This window comes from Pelecanus crispus, chromosome 9, assembly GCF_030463565.1.
Source record: "Pelecanus crispus isolate bPelCri1 chromosome 9, bPelCri1.pri, whole genome shotgun sequence".
In the NCBI taxonomy this organism is placed as follows: domain Eukaryota; kingdom Metazoa; phylum Chordata; class Aves; order Pelecaniformes; family Pelecanidae; genus Pelecanus; species Pelecanus crispus.
In genome coordinates this window covers 16,991,445-17,007,345 of record NC_134651.1, presented here as the reverse complement: position 1 = coordinate 17,007,345, position 15,901 = coordinate 16,991,445, and the positions used below count along the sequence as shown (strand labels likewise).

The following is a 15,901-nucleotide window of genomic DNA, read 5'->3' as shown; positions in this document are numbered from 1 at the left end:
TTGCACATTATAGAGGGTATTATTAACCAAACAGGAAAGCAGCACTGTTCTCTTCTAGCTAGTAGGACATTACAAAAATAATAATGTAACTCCTGTAGCTTCCTGTGACTTTATTTATATGTAAATAACAACTTGCACCAGTTTTACACGCCAGTGGCAGAGTTCCACTCAGCATGGGAGATACTTGTTTCTTCCTGTGGAAGTGAGTGAAGAGAATGCTTCCGACCACCAAATACTTCTGCTAATTTGTTTTTAATATCATTCACTTTGAAAAATCTATTCTTTGTTTGCTACATTTAGGTACAACCACCTCTTAGAACACCTGTCCCATTTGTGTCTAGTAAGAGAAATCCAAAGTGACTTTCATGAGCTCACAAGAGTGTGAATGTGCAAGTACAACACAGATCCCAGGAGAGCAAGTTTATTGAAGTGCTGCTTCCATTTCAGGATGTGCTCAGCTACATCTGTTTCAGCTGCAGCCACCCACAGTGTCCCTGCTGTGCGGCACAGGTTTGGTCCCATGAAGAGCCTGGCCAGTGCAGAGGTTCAGTGCAGCACCAGAGCCCTTACTGGAGGCTGTCACACATAAATGTCACACTGAGAGGTTGAGTGACTGGCCCAGAGTCCCCAGCAGCATCACTGTGCCGGCTCCAGGGCTCCAGCTGTGCGATGAAGACCTAAGTGTAGCAGCAGAAAGCTGTCTGCAATTACTCAGACCCCAAGTTACCACTGTGGCCCTGTACTCCCCAGCAAGCGAGCCACAAAATTCTCAGTCTTCGTGAAGAACCCACAATGAATTCTAGCTGCAGCATCACTGTTCCTGCTTCACCATCCACTTTGGCACAAATCCCTGCCCTGCCCTCCACCCAGGTGTCTACCCTAAGGAGTTCTGCTGTATGGTCCCATGTATAGACTTGAGCAGTTTCTCAAGTCTGACTATCCCCCTCACATTGAGGGGACAAATACACACTCTCCGTAACATTTTCCAACAAACAGTAACAGTATCCTCAAGATACAAACATACATGAAACCAAGAACACAGCAGGCGGTCGCAGCCCTCCACACTGGCAGGGTACTGGGACGCCGCAGAGGGTACAGGCTGCCTGGCAGGGCTGCGCTGCCCCAGCGTGCAGCCTGCCAGAGGCATCTCGGCAGCTGCTGGAGGGGATTACCAAGCCTGGCATTTATGTCCACAAGTAAAGCCAGTTTGTGGAGAAAGGAAATGCAAACCCCATGCTGAAGTTCAACAGGAAAGTATGGAAAAAAAAAAACCAAACCCAATTCTTCGAAGAGCTTCATACCAAGTATAAGGGTGCTGAAGTTACTGGAGTGCAATTATTCCAGACAACTTTCTGGCAGTTACATTCACAAAATAGCTGTTCTGTTTTGAAAACAAGCCTGAGAGGGCACATGTTTGGCCAAGAAAAGAATATCCAGTGACAAGCAGAATTCATTTTTACATGCAAATTAGGAAACCCTTTAACACTCAAGTTGTAAAAGACAACACTGCACATGCAAGGTATTAGGAAACCCAGTGAAGGTTTATCAAAACATCTCACTGTTTTACTCAATCTTTTGTGCTGCCACCATCAGGGATCTGACTGCATCATAAATATTTATTTGCGGAAATAACAACTACAAACCAGACCCTTTGTCTTCAGCGAACTGTCTGGCAAGGTCTCAGCCAGGAATTGCCATAGCAGGACTGCTTTAAGTAGCAGTGACCTCTCTCCTTGTACCTTGGCAAAGAAGTACTCAAAGAAATGCAGTTATTCCCTGCACACCCACATGGTTCTTATTTATCTTGAATGAACATTGACAGAGATTACTACATAACTTCTACCTGGGGTTGCAGGCACTAGTACCGTAGCTTCAGAGAAGCCAAAACCAAGGATATTGCTCACAGCCGCACAGGAGCTGACATTTAGTCCTTGGATTCAAGTACCATGGACTTCCCTAGAGTAGGAGTGAGCTGTCAGATAAAAGGACATCTGTGCATGGTGCCACATTACGCCATGAAAATCTATCTCTATCTTTATAACTAGTGGTTTATAATGGTAAACAAATGATGTTTGTTTCCTGGAATATGGTTTTATCCATGTTCTAGTGTCTACATAAAACACAGTCTACTTTCCTGTTTGCAGATTAAATCCCACCCAGAACTGCTCAACAGAGTAACAACTGTGCATCAACCTCTCCATTAAATAAGCAAAGAGATGTACAATTGCCAAATAATTCACCAAAGGTTTCCAGCAAGAAAATAAACAAATTGCTAGAGATCATGGAAAAAGCTTGGGAACTGGAAGCATACTAGGAATACCCCTGTGGATTTTTAAAAAAAAAAAAAAAAAAAAAAAAAACCCAAACCAAAACACCACACCAGACCAAAAAACAAACAAACCACACATACACACTGTCAAAGAAAGGTCAGGTGGGAACCTTGGCAGTGATCTGCATGACCTTAATCTAAGGCTGGGCAGATACCCGAAAGAGAAGATGGATGAAATGGATACCTGGAAGAGGCACATGGATGCATCCAAGCCCATTAAGCAAGCCATGTAATTGTACCTATTATTATGTCTCATGCATCTCTGGAGATTCCTCCCATGACACTTCAAGAGCACAGTAATGAGGAATGTTCAAAAGTAAGCTGAACCAAGAAGTAGCTGTCAGAGTGACAGTAAACAGCCCCAGCTAACTGCAGGCTTCTGATTGCACTTCCACTATTATTCATTGTTTCCACAGATGAACTGCTTAAAAAAAAAAAAAAAAAGAAAGAAAATAAAAGGGGGAAAAAGCTTTTTTGGTTTTGGATTAGTTTTCAATATGCCTGTTTATTTCCAAGGCAGGCAACCTACCCCATGTATAATCATCTCAAATTTATGAGTCCTGACTTGGCCATGCCACTTTCCCTTCCAACTTCTGTACTCAGCCAGTAACAAGAAGGTGAACTAAAGGAATTGTCCTCAACACGTTCTATTCTGCTTCCTTACGCACCTTACCTAATGCACATACTCCATCAACAAAATCCATTTTCTGAGACTTTTACAGTAGTCTGAGTTAGAAACAAAATGTAATTAGCAGTTTCCTTGACCTTCCTATCCACTCTGCCCCCCTAAAAGGGGAATATTTCTGTGCCTGGAAGAGAAATCACAGTCCTCCGCTCTGCCCTCAGTGTAGCTGCTTGCATACCAGAAGCTACTGGTGAGTGCTTTCCAGCATGTCGCCAATCCTGTTTGGAGAACATGCCATTTTAACATCATTGCCCTGATAAGCATATTGAGTACAAACACATCTGAGTTAGCAAATAAAAGGACACTAGTGCAGGTTCAGCTGTGTACAGGTCAGCTTACAGTATGTGAAGGCATGATCCATAACTGGGATTCAAGATCTAGAGTTTCTCATAACTTCATGATAAAACTGGTAAATTTTGGAAGAAGAAAACTTTAAACACTGTTTAGGAATACAGTGTCACTATACAACCAACCTCCTGTAACTTCTCTAACAGATGAGTTATATTTCTGGAAGATATCCTGGAAAATGTAAAATACTCTACAATATCTTCTGAACAAGACAAAACTAACTGAGATCCAAAAAGATGTCCGATATAAAGCCTGTTGGAAAATATCTTATAGGCTCAAGTGCAGTTTCCTCCATATAACTGAATAACGTAACAGTCTGAGTTCCCAATTAATTGTAAATCTGTGAAAGAGCTTTTAAAGAGAATGTAGCACAAGGTTTAAGCCCACAATAGTAAAAGAAGTATTAAAAAAACTGAAATGGATCATTGGGCTACACAATACTGTACAGAGTACAGAGTCAATACAGTCATGATAACCAATTCTCCTCCCACGCAGTTTTAACAACTTTACTAACACCAAGTCTTCCATCTGTTTCCGAGCCATGTTGAAGCTTGCAGATAGCTAGAGTGTCACCGATGGTGCCAACAGCAAGTTCCCTTCCCTATTTATATGGACTCAGACCATTATGTTCAAAACCCAAAGAACTTTTAAGCCAACTAAAAAGTTGAAATACCAAAGAGCACTTTCAAAATCCAGATTTTCAGCACTACACGATCTTCCACTTATCACTCAAAAGGAAAATTTATTTTTTTTCCCTACAAATAGGAGTTATAGTCTAAACTTAAGATTCTATGTCAAATAAAACTTTTGAAAATCTGCATACTCTGAAAAGATGTCAAACAGCTGGAGACAGGAGAAACCCATCATATGCAATGTAACTATGATTATGTTATACCTACATACATATACTTGGTTAATGTAATCCAGCAGCAAACAAAGATGATCTTAAGTACATGACATGAAAAACACAAACTTTAAACATATATATCCACCCAGTGTCAGTTTATATGACACACACAGGGTCAAAGAAAGTAATAAGCCAACAGAAGAATTTCTGGTCAAATAAAACTTTTGGCACAAAGAGGGAAAAGACAGAGCCATCTGGCAGCTGTTTGTTTTCCCCCAGGATTCTTCAGAAACACGACAATGTGCTGAAATAGCAAATACGGTTGTCATCTTTTCTCACGAAAGATACGTGCATTACACTCCACGAGGGGGAAAGATGACTGGTACATAAACAATACTACTTCATATTTGGAAGTTCTGGGGTTTTTTTAATCTGATCTTTATATTATAGTCAACTTCTGTTCCACACAGAACTCTTTGCTGCGTGCCTCCACTCATCCCACAGCTTACTGCTTCCCAGAGAGGCAGACTGGTTTCAAAGTCCCATTTAACCATAGCCATGACCACCTTGTAAGACTGGATCCTCTGCAATTTAGTAGCATGGCTGGATCACTATTAAAAAATATCCTTGGAGGGGAGACAAAATATGCTTGAAAAACTCATGAAAGATTGGAAAGTGGTAAGATTTCAAATAAAAGACAAAATGAGAATAGATAGCAAGTTAAGAACACTTATAGGTTGCCAAACATGTAGTACATCCTGATTTCCTATACCAATACACATTCTTGGGTGAGACTGATGGATCTCCATGAACCAATGCTTCAAATAAACCTTAAAGGCCAGATTTTGAAGAAGCAGACCTCCCTGTACAGACCGCTTGTGAAAGTTTGGTCTGTTTTCCCCTGTATCACAAACCTCCTGTTAGTCACGGCACTTCAATACATGCATGGCTTACTGCAAAATACAAAGAGCAGCACAAACATTATTTATGTGATTTCCAAAAAAGTACAAGACTCTTCTTGGCTAGCTATTAGCAGACCTGTACCTTCTCCACTTTAAACTAGACATATTAAATTAAAGCAAAGTAAACAGCAGTCTGTCTTTTGAAGGTATAAGCATAATTATTGCAGAACTAATGTAGGTACACAGGTAATCACCTCTGCTACCACCTGATCCTTAAAATGGTTCAACCAGCAGAAAAAAAAAAAAAATGCTGCTGCCTTTAAACTGTTGCAAACAGTTTATGACCACAACTGGCATTTGTGGTTATTAGGGATCACTCAATGCATGGGCTGTAGGTGAATAATCCTTCCCATGCTCCTCCAGATTATTTGTAGATCTTGTTGAAGTTACAGAGCAATAGCTATTGGTATCAAAACTCCCAACACTGTCCCGAGCCAGGGCACGAGACTAGTAAAGGCAGACATTTTCAGAAGCCGTCTAGGGAAAGAAATGCAGAATGTACAATTTCCCAGTTTCAGTTACTTTTGAATTGCTGGTACTGATGCAACTTCCTCCACCACGGTAAATGTTGCCTGTTACAGGGTCCTCCCTCTTCTCATGTGTTTTCAAGGAACAAAGAAGCTGGGTTAGCAGAAATGTGCGCTTACATCAAGCAAGAGCTGCTCTGAATTTTCTCATAATAGAGAATTTATGCTAGATTAGTACTTGCTAACACACAGCCCCTGGACAGGATGCTATTTTTTTTTTTTCTTTTCTACTAACCGAATCCAAACTGAAGTTTTCCAAGACTTAGAAGGAGACTTAGCATTTAAGAGCCCCATTATTGTTAAATGCCATCTGCAATCTAAATCCATTTATGAAGAGGTGAACAGTGCTGTAGCAACTGTGCATTTCAGAATCTACAGTCTGTTATGAAAATACTCCAGACTTCTCATACAAAGAAATTCTGTCATGCTTTAATTCACAGCCCACAGGGATGTGAACAGGCATTTCCCTCCTCCATGCATACTGACTCAAATGGCAAGCTTGCTGAGCTGCTGCTTACTGCCTGTCTCTTATCACATCATTTCTGATGTCACTTAGATACAGCGTCTAAAATGTTTACATTGATCAACTGTTGAATAGAGCCAGTTCTAAAAAAAATAAAAAGTCACCACCGACTATATCTCTGTAACTACTTTTCTGTATATGTATATATACACACACTTTCAGACAAAGATCAGAAGTTACTCCCAATATTAATACACAACTGATTTCAGAAAACATTCGAAAGCTGATTCTGTCTCAGCTCTTAATTGACTTTCTTTTAATTTAGCAGTATTGAATATACAGTCAACAAGAGCTCATTAAGACCTGTATGTGCACTCATCAATCACCCGCATCAGTCCTGCATGCAGCGCTGGCCAGTGCTCAGGCCTGCACTCATTCTAGCACAAGATTTCTTCATTTTGATAGCTGAACAAAACCAGATACAAGCAGCAGTAGTCAAGATTTTTTCCATCAGCTTCAGCAGACTTGGATGAGAGCCTGTTTACGGGACCAGTTATTCTGTAGTAAAGCAAATACACGTTCCTCAGTTCCCAGATAAGAAAAAAAATTAACATCAACTGTTTGTAAATTACATCATTGCAACGCATGAAGCAGCTCCTCCAACAAGAGCTGCCTAACTTCCTCACAAGTGGGGAACAGATCAGGTTACAGCTGTTTATTAGTGTGCAGATAGAAATCAAACCACAAAAATCTTCTTGGGAGTGGATGGAGTCATGGCACAGGCTGGGTCGAGCTTGAGCATGCCAATTGGATGGCCCTGCTACAAACTGTCATCGGGACTGTACAACTGAGAGCAGGACACAATTAACATCAGCTGTCTAAGTGAGAAAGTTTACTCAGCTTCTGCCTTATAGTAGCCTTGCCCTCTCTGTCTCTGTCATAAAATATGTATCTAGAGAAGAGCATGTTTCTTCTTAAGCTGTTGTTTAGCAAATCCAGCTGTTTAAACAGAAGCAGTCACACACAGCACCAGGCATTGTTAAAGTCCATTTTCTGACAGCTGATCAATCCATCAATGGAACTCAGTAGTTACGATCGGCAGTAACGGTTTCTCCTTAGACTAGTCGTTGCTTAAAAAAGAAGAAATTGGAGCTAGAACTGGAGCTGCCCTGAAGATGCATAACCGTCCTCCATGCCTGCGCTGCGGTTCACGTTGTCAGCAGACGCTACCACCCCGATTAATCAGTTCTTTCGAAAAGCTGCCCTGCAGCTTCGCATCTGGCCCTACGTCCAGATACTGGACATGCAAAATTCTCCAAACAGAAACACGGGCCACGCAACCCTGGCAGGAGAAAAACACTCATACTTTTCAAAGATCCCTTTTCTGTGTGAACAAGCAAGTTAAACTCCACACTTGTGAGATACAGGTAGTGCCCTGCCTCGAACAACTCAGTCCGTCAAATCATGAAACGGCACCAAAAACTTCTGTCCGACTTCTGACACAACACATCACGTAAGACATATTTCAAGATGCTTTTAACATCAAACACCCGCGCCAGCACCTTCAGTCATTACGTTCATGGACCTGGTTCTGATCTCACACCAACATGCGTACAATTGTTTTAGTGATGTAAAATAGAATTAGTAAACTGCTTACGAGGACAGCCTAAGGAAACACTTTGCTGTATTAAAGTTTCATGTGAACTGCAAAACTAAAGGTAAACAATTCATTTTTACTTTTTTGCAAAAAAAGTTAAAAAAAAATTACAAAAGCAATTCTATCAGATACTGATTACTTTCTGCACAGCTGATTTCAGTGAGAACCCCTAATGGACTCATTCAGTACATTAACACTTAGACCCAGAGGTACAGAATTAACTCTCAGAGGAACAGCACTTAAATGTCAAACCTACTTTTGTTTAACATTTTTCTGTCTTTTTTTTCCTTACAGTTTGTTTTCATTAATTACAAATACTGTATATGTCAGCTTTAAAAACATACTTGCAGTTACATTGCAAGAATCAGTACTACCATCAAAAAGGACTCCCCACCCCCTGCCTTTTTTCCCCCCATGCCTAAGAAAATCCACAGTGGATCAATAAATTTGCAGCTTGCCCAAGAAGCAACCCTGGCATATTTTAAAAGGGCAGACCATAACATATGGTGAGCCAACCACTAAAATAAAGGGGATTTCTTCAGAATTGTCCTATAAATTTGAATGTAATGTTTTACGCCAAGGCAGAGTTCTACTGCTTAGCCTTAAACTATTAAGGAGATTGGTCTGTAATTACTTTGTACTCCATTACAAAAATAGTATGTGTTTTAAGAGAAATTATACAGTAATCCACAGTATCTTTTCATTTTGGTTCAAGCAGAAACAGAATGAAATGATCAAATATGTCAACTGTATAATTTGTCAATAATCTAGATATTTCCACAATTAGTAGCTACCTAAGTTTCTGCAGTCTCAGTGCTCAGTTGGGACCAATATTATTGAAATATTATCTAAAAAAGGCACACAGGCATGCACACTCACTGAGAATATGAAGAAGCCAGATTACTGTGATCATCAAATAAAAGATTTACTCTGTTTCTTTAGTGGACTTGTCAACTGTTTGGTTTTCATTTGTTTGTTTTTCCTTCTACTACAAATTGTAAAAGGAATTCTAGCTCCTGGAAAAAAAAGGTATTTGGGATGAAACAGTGACTTTACATATTTGGTCTCCTTGTGACCAGTATAATCCATATTTTGGAAACTGAATTCACCTTAAGGAAATACTCCAGAAGCAGTTCTAGTAAACTAGGCTGTGCTTGCAACCATGTATTCCGTGATGATTAAGTGTCATTTATTCTCTAGAGCTCCAACATTCCCACACATATAGACACATTCCTGCTATTGATCTGTTTGGTCACGTTGTATTTTGTGCTGGAGGGAACCACGCTCTATGTTTAAATTAAGAAGGAACGAAAATATTCTTCACTTTCAAACTTGTTCACCTTGTAACTGGCCCCTCAAAAACTATAAAAGAATGACATTATAAATGAGAACAAAAGCGCCCTTATTGCAACCATACTTACTCTTCATGACAAGAGAATTCACTTGAGCGGCATGTCAGGTAATTTGTATTTCAGACTAGCAGCTCTATACAAATGGAAAGATGCTGCTTTTGATTACACAGTGTAATAGTACTAATTCAACAGACAAACTAAACGCTTCCCCAGGAAAAGTCTTAGTCACTTTTACTTAAGTAAGCAAGCAGCAGCGAGGGAAAAAGCCAAGAACTCAGACTAAGTCATGACTCTCCACAATATGCCACCAACATAAAGAAAACTTTGAGAAATAATCTCTTAGTTTAGATCCTCGCCAGGAACACATTTCACACAAAACCCCCCTAGCTCAGATAACCATGGTGGTCATTGTACTGTACCTTTACACAGCAATTTACAGCATCAAATACTGATGATAAATGTCAGAACTGTTTTAATTTTTCCTGTTTTAATTAGAAATGCATTTTACAGTCAAAGCTGCAGTGATTCTATCCAACCCCACTGCACATCGCAGATAGAAGCAATGTCACATCCACCACTGTGGTCTACCTCCACAGGCTAATTATTCCCTCCACCTAAGGAAAGAAAGAAAAGCCTGGCCAAAAAAACTCTGATTTTTTTTTTTTTTTCTTGCAACAGAGACTGGCGTTGTGCAGCCTGTAAACCAGAACTCAGACTGCCAACTTTGGGTGGCTTCAAGGCCAAGTATTTTCAAGGGAAAAACATGTGATGGAAGAACAACTTTGCTGCTTTGCACCTCCACAGCCACGTTCACTTACTTTTAACTAATTTCCAAACACACACATACACCCCCCCCACTACACACTGTCTCATTTGTTATTCACCATTTATTTCAAAGCTGGAGCCTAAAGGTAGCTACGTGAGCGATCATTACCCATCTGAAGCAGTGCACATGGACGCAGTGCACACGTTCTTAAATACTCCCTGAGGAGTCAGGATGATGGTGCCCCCGGGGCAGGAATAACCCAAATGCTGTCTCCTGCTGGATCAGGTCCTGGGCATGTCACTCTGTGCCTTTGCCCTTCACCTGTACGGGGCAGGCAGCAGCTTTTTTGTACAGTCCTCAGAAAAAGGGCACAAAACTCCCAAGGGACCTAGAGGAGGTTTTTCCCCAGTTTATACACGTTTACACAGTAGTTGTAGACACTGTGGTGACAAGATGGGACACAAGTAGCATCAGTAGAAAAGCAAGAAACAGAAAATTGGGCAGAGAGACCGGTGCAGGCATAAAGTGCTATACTTACGGCCTCTCCTCCACCAAGCAGACCGACTCCTTGAGTACTTCTAATAAGTATGGCAAGGTGGTTGAATGACCAAATTCCCTTGTTTGCGCACCACAGATGCCTCGGAGGGAAAGGGCTATCGATTGCCCAGCGTCACTCACAGTGACCGTTTTGGCTGAGCCCAAAAAAGTCAACAGAAACGGCAACAGTACATGCTGTATATCCAAGTGACTCCTTGCACAGCGAGACGGGTCAGCAACTACTGCTTGAAGCATTTGTAACCAGCAGCTGATGGACGCCGGGGTGGAGGAAAGCCTGCTGGCTCTGCGCCTGCTGGGCTGCCCGTACCTCCCGGCCAGCCTGGCTCTGGAAAGCCACCCACGCTGCCAGGGCCCTCTCTGGGACAAACCTCCTCCCAACCCACCCTCCCACCCCTCACTTTTTGGGAGCACATACAGACAATGAACGGTGAGGCCCACCTAAAAACCTACCCATGTGCTGCCATTACAACCTGAAGCCCCAATGCCTCAAGCACAGCCATGCTCCAGCCAGCCAAGTCCCTACAGCCGCTCTGGGGAACAGACTCAAAGGTGGCCAAGCCATTTCGCGTGCAAACAGCTGATTAATAAAACATTTTAGGTGGGAACATCGTTTACAGCTGTTGCCAAGAGCAGTGTCTGCTTCTAGCACAATGACAAATGTCTTTTCCACTCGCTCTCCGTGCGGCCTGGGCTGCATTACGTGATAAGCAACATGCATGCAGCAAGCACGGTGCAACGGAAATATTTTAACACTGTTGTTTTAACACAGAAACTTTTGCGTCTTCACCACACAGGAGTCAGTGTTTCAGAGCTCAACAGTGCTCTTCTCTGTGAGAGCATGAATCACAAAGCTGAGGCAAAGGAGCACAGGAGGGATTTCTGCAAACATGGCTTGCCACAGGGCCACGCTGACTGCTCGTTGCTCAAGTAACCACTGCTGTGCAACAGGCAGTCCTCTTGCTATAACTTTTCCAAGCCTTTCCAAGTGGTAAAGTCTTATTAAGAAATAAAGATGCAGCTCAGCAGTCAGTTTTAGACATTCCTGTTACAGCTGATTTCTGAAGCAAGCAACGCTAACGGACCGCTTTAAAATCTGACAGGGTGTCTTTGCGTGCTGCTTTACGCCAAGTTGTACAAAGTATCAAGACACTAGAAATTAAAAAACAGATTTCTAGAACTGGAGGCACACTAAGGTCTGCCTCTCTTCAAGCCATACAGCACAGACTCAGGCAAAACATTTAAGGGTTAAAACTGGAATAAAAACAAGTAACACAGCAGGCAGTGTCTGGGGTCACCAAACTACTCAAGGAGTGGTTTCAACTCAGCAGAGCCTGCTACAATTCAGGCTACTAATGTTTAAATTAAGAAGACTTTCCTGTCTGAACACCTATATATAAATGTATCAGTGCTTTCTAGCACTGTAATTTGTGTAGCATCATTTTTATATAGACGTAGCAGTCTGGTTTGCTGAATCACACAGTGCTGTCTGGACTACGTACTCCTTGCTCTTCACACCTTTGAACACCAGCAGGATTAAAAAATAATCCTTACCAAGCCAGCTATTAGCTTATACCAGCTTGGGATCCCACAATTCAAGTATGTAGTTAAAAAAAAAAAGCATTAGTTGAATAGATATTTTTGAGAAAAATATAACTGTGGTTGCAATAACTGATTTCCAAAGGAGCTTGGCTTACAATCTCACTGCCCTGACTACAGAAACAGGAGCTCAACATTTTACTGCCGCACCTCTGAGGGACAACGAAGGCTGAACGGTAATGCTCACACATCGATAGACTGTGAACTACAGCACACACCACAACCTTCAGAGAAATCCTCTGAACGACTAAAAGCAGCAAAACATTAAGAAAACTGGAAATGAGAAGCTATTGAGTGGAGTCTGGCATTCATCAACACCTTTTTTTTTTTTTCTTTTTTTTTTAACATTAGTTATCAACCAAGTCAGCAGTTTTCCTATCAAAACCAGAACTTGCTGACAAAACTTGCTTCTCAAAAAAGGAGCTTCCTTCCATACACCAGAAGAAAATTAAGCTAGATATTAAAAATAACTTAATTACACTCCTGAGTAAACAAGCCAAGAAATGAAACTATTTTGGATTTCACGTGGTAATAATCTAGCGGGATGAAATACCTTTATATGCCTAGAACAGAAATCAGAAGTGCAGATTCTAAAACAGTATTAGAGCAAGAAATACGTTCTGGCATACAGTTGCACATACACGTGCTTGGACACTTTTCTCTGAGGGAATTTCCTGCATACATTCTTCTATTTTACATGCTGAAGATAAAATTTCTTTCCATCTTCTGGCTCCTTGAAACTAAAGTGACGACAAAACACAAGGAGCAAAAAGCAAGCAAGCCTCTGAGGGAAGCCTCCAGCTGACTTTTGCATCAAGTAGGAAACTTCATCAGCGCTTGCTGCAGTTCAGGGAAGAAGCGAATGACGCTGTGCTTTTCCCAGCCTTGGAAAAACACGTTCACCAACACCTTGTCTCAGGGAAAGGGACGAAAAGGGAGGGGAAGTCAGGGAGACTCACTTCCCATTAAGGAATCGTTTTCTTTTCAAGGGGGTGGGGGGTTCCGCGTCTATTTCTGTACCACCCGCTCGGGCGGGTCAAAGCGCTCGCAGGCAGGCGGCTCCCCCCGACAGCAACCTGGGGAGCGCTGCCCCGGCCGGCGCCGCACCCCTCCCGCGCCGGCATTTTAAAGTGCGGGGCGGAGGACGGGGAAGAAAAAAAAAATAATAATAAATCGGGAAAGCGGCGGTTCCCAGCCCCCGCACCGGAGACGGGAGGGTTCTCCCCTCCCGGCGGATGTTACCGAGCCGGGAGGCACAAAGGCGCCGGTGCCGCCCGGCCGGCAGCGCATCCCCGCCGCGGCCACCCTCACCGCGCCCGAACGCACCTCCCACCGCCGGCGGCACCGCGCCGCGGGGCTCCGCCACCGCACCCCCGGCCCCCGCTCCGCGCCGCGCCGCGCCTCACCTGCGGGGCCGGGGCCGGGCCCGGGGCGCCGCTCCGCCGCCGCCGGCAGCGCCACGGCCAGCAGCAGCGGCAGGAGGAGGCGCGGCGGCCGGGCTCCGCTCCACGCCATCTTCCCCCTCCGCACCCGCCGGCCTGCCGCCGCTCCCCGCGCCGCCAGCCCCCGGCAGCGGGGGGGAAAGGGGCGGGGGTGGAAAACGAGGCGAAAAGCCGGTGCCTGGGGAGCCGCCGCCGCCGCCGCGCCCGGGCTGCCGCTCCGCCTCCGCAGCGGGCAGGAGCGACGGGCACTGCCGCCCGCCCCAGGCTTTATACGGCGGTGGGAGGACCCGGGCAGCGAGGGTGCCCGGCGGCGCAACAGGAGCCGCTTGTGGCCGCCGCGCCCGGCTGCACGCTGCTGCCGCCGCCGCCGCCGCCGCTGCTGCTGCCGCTGCCGCTGCCGCCGCCGCTCCTGCTGCCGGGGGAGGGGCGGGCGGCCAAGCCCTGCCCCGGCCTCCGCCGCCCGGGCCGCCGCCGTAGGTGCGCGGCGCTGCAGGCGCCCGCCCGCCGCGGCGGGGATGAGCGGAGCGGGCCGGGCCGGGCGGGAGCGTGGACCCAGCAGCTGCCCCGGCTGGAGTGCGGCTCGGCCCAGCGCCGTGCCTCCGCCCTCGGTACCTGCCCGGCTGTGCGGCCGAGTCGGCGTTAGCGACCCACTCCTGGGAACGTTCTCGACGGTGCTGGCCGCAAGGGGATTGTGCTCGCCTCCCCCGCAAAGCGCGTTGTCAGTGGTTTCGTTGGCCGCCATTACCATGGGATCATAGAATGCTTTGGGTTGGAAGGGTCCTGGAGACATCATCGAGCCCAACCCCCCTGCAGTGAGCAGGGATTGCACCCGTGACCTTGGCATTATTACGTCCCGATAAACGTATTTCTGAAAATTTAATGTTGCTCGGGAGATGATGAGCAATTGAAGCCGTTACGCCACGAGCCAACATACGACCATCTAACCCTCTCGCGTATGCGTGTAGCACTCTTGGGATCGGGCCCACGCTGCGCATTCCGTCGGCTTGTGAACGACATACCTGTCAAACACTCCCATCATTTTAGCATTCAGATTTCCGTAAAGGAAGAAAGTTCGTTTGCCTAATCTTAACACACAAAACTATTATGCTTATTATCATTAAACACCCATCAAATCATCAAATGGCTGAAGGCAAGCACGGTAATGATGAGGGAGATGTACTGGCCCACCTCCACCCTTTTTCCTATTGCAATAGAAAGCATATTTGAAAAAGTACTGTAAACAATAGCTTAAATGTTTAAAAGTCAAGTAAAATTATAAAAGCAGGTGGCAGCCTATTGGAATCGGTGTGGATTTGCACCTTGGCAATATTATTTGAGGACCAAAGGCATAATCCAAAACAAAAATTAGTGATGAAAGCAGGATTCATGTATTTGGGATCCACCTATATAATTGTCAAATAGACACCTCATTTTTTATCCTAAATGTCTCTATGGGCCTAACAGATGTGCTTTTTTGGAGCCACATTGGAAAGAAAAAAGGGAGAAAGAAGGGAAAACTTGACCTTGGCTACTGCAACCGTAAGAACTGCATGCTTTTGCTTGGAACCCAGAGCAGAAATCAGAGCCTGCGCTACGTGCCCAGATGCTTTTATGGTTAATTGGGAGAGCTCATTCGTTCTGGACCAGGCAGCACACACAGCAGGCAGGGAGGTAGAGTAAACCAAAGAAAAAGACTGGGTCCAAAGAGCTCCTAGAAGAATGAAGGCCCAGGAAAGCACCAATTGGGAAACAGTGAAAATGCATTCATGCAATGATGATGCTGTGGTTGCCAGCTGTAGGAGAAACAGAAAAGACCTTCCAGTTCTTGGGCAATTACTGATGACCTACTTTCTCCTGCCACCTCTGTCAGGCACGCAGAGATTCACCAGAGAACAAATATCTTTTGAATACGGACAGTATGACCACATTTGTGCACACATCCATGAATGGCCTCTGCTCACTCTTCCAAGAACCAGCACTACTTCTGCTGATCAACATACATAGACTGCGTTAGCTGAAAGCAAGCAATGCCATCACTGGGATGATACTGCAAGTACTTCTGTCTTTTTTTTAAAAAACAAGTCCAAGATTTCAAATAAGATATTGGGCCTATGAAAAATGAAGATGGAAAAAATAGTTACTATATATAGTGTATATATATATACACACACACTATATATAGAGAGAGTACAATAGTTTTAAAGCAGAAAACAGGTAAACAAGCATTTCAAAAGAGGTCCTGAACAGATCGAACCTCACCTCAGATCCAGAACAGCTTAACAGTAACACTTGTACTTGGAGATACAAAGTGTAATTACAAAGCTGAAAAGGTAAGAACGCATCGAGAAGAAATTAAATCACAAGAGACA

At 44.2% G+C, this 15,901-nt stretch overlaps 1 protein-coding gene across 1 annotated transcript in view; it reads right to left on the bottom strand.

Moving 5' to 3' along the window:
- Positions 1-13,620, bottom strand: part of PLOD2 (procollagen-lysine,2-oxoglutarate 5-dioxygenase 2) — a 56,756-nt gene extending 43,136 nt beyond the window's left edge. The window contains exon 1 of the mRNA XM_075715952.1: positions 13,497-13,620. Within this exon, the coding sequence (XP_075572067.1) occupies positions 13,497-13,605 (109 nt within the window). The 5' untranslated portion in view covers positions 13,606-13,620. The remainder of the gene's footprint in view (positions 1-13,496) is intronic.
- Positions 13,621-15,901: the final 2,281 nt, after the last annotated feature.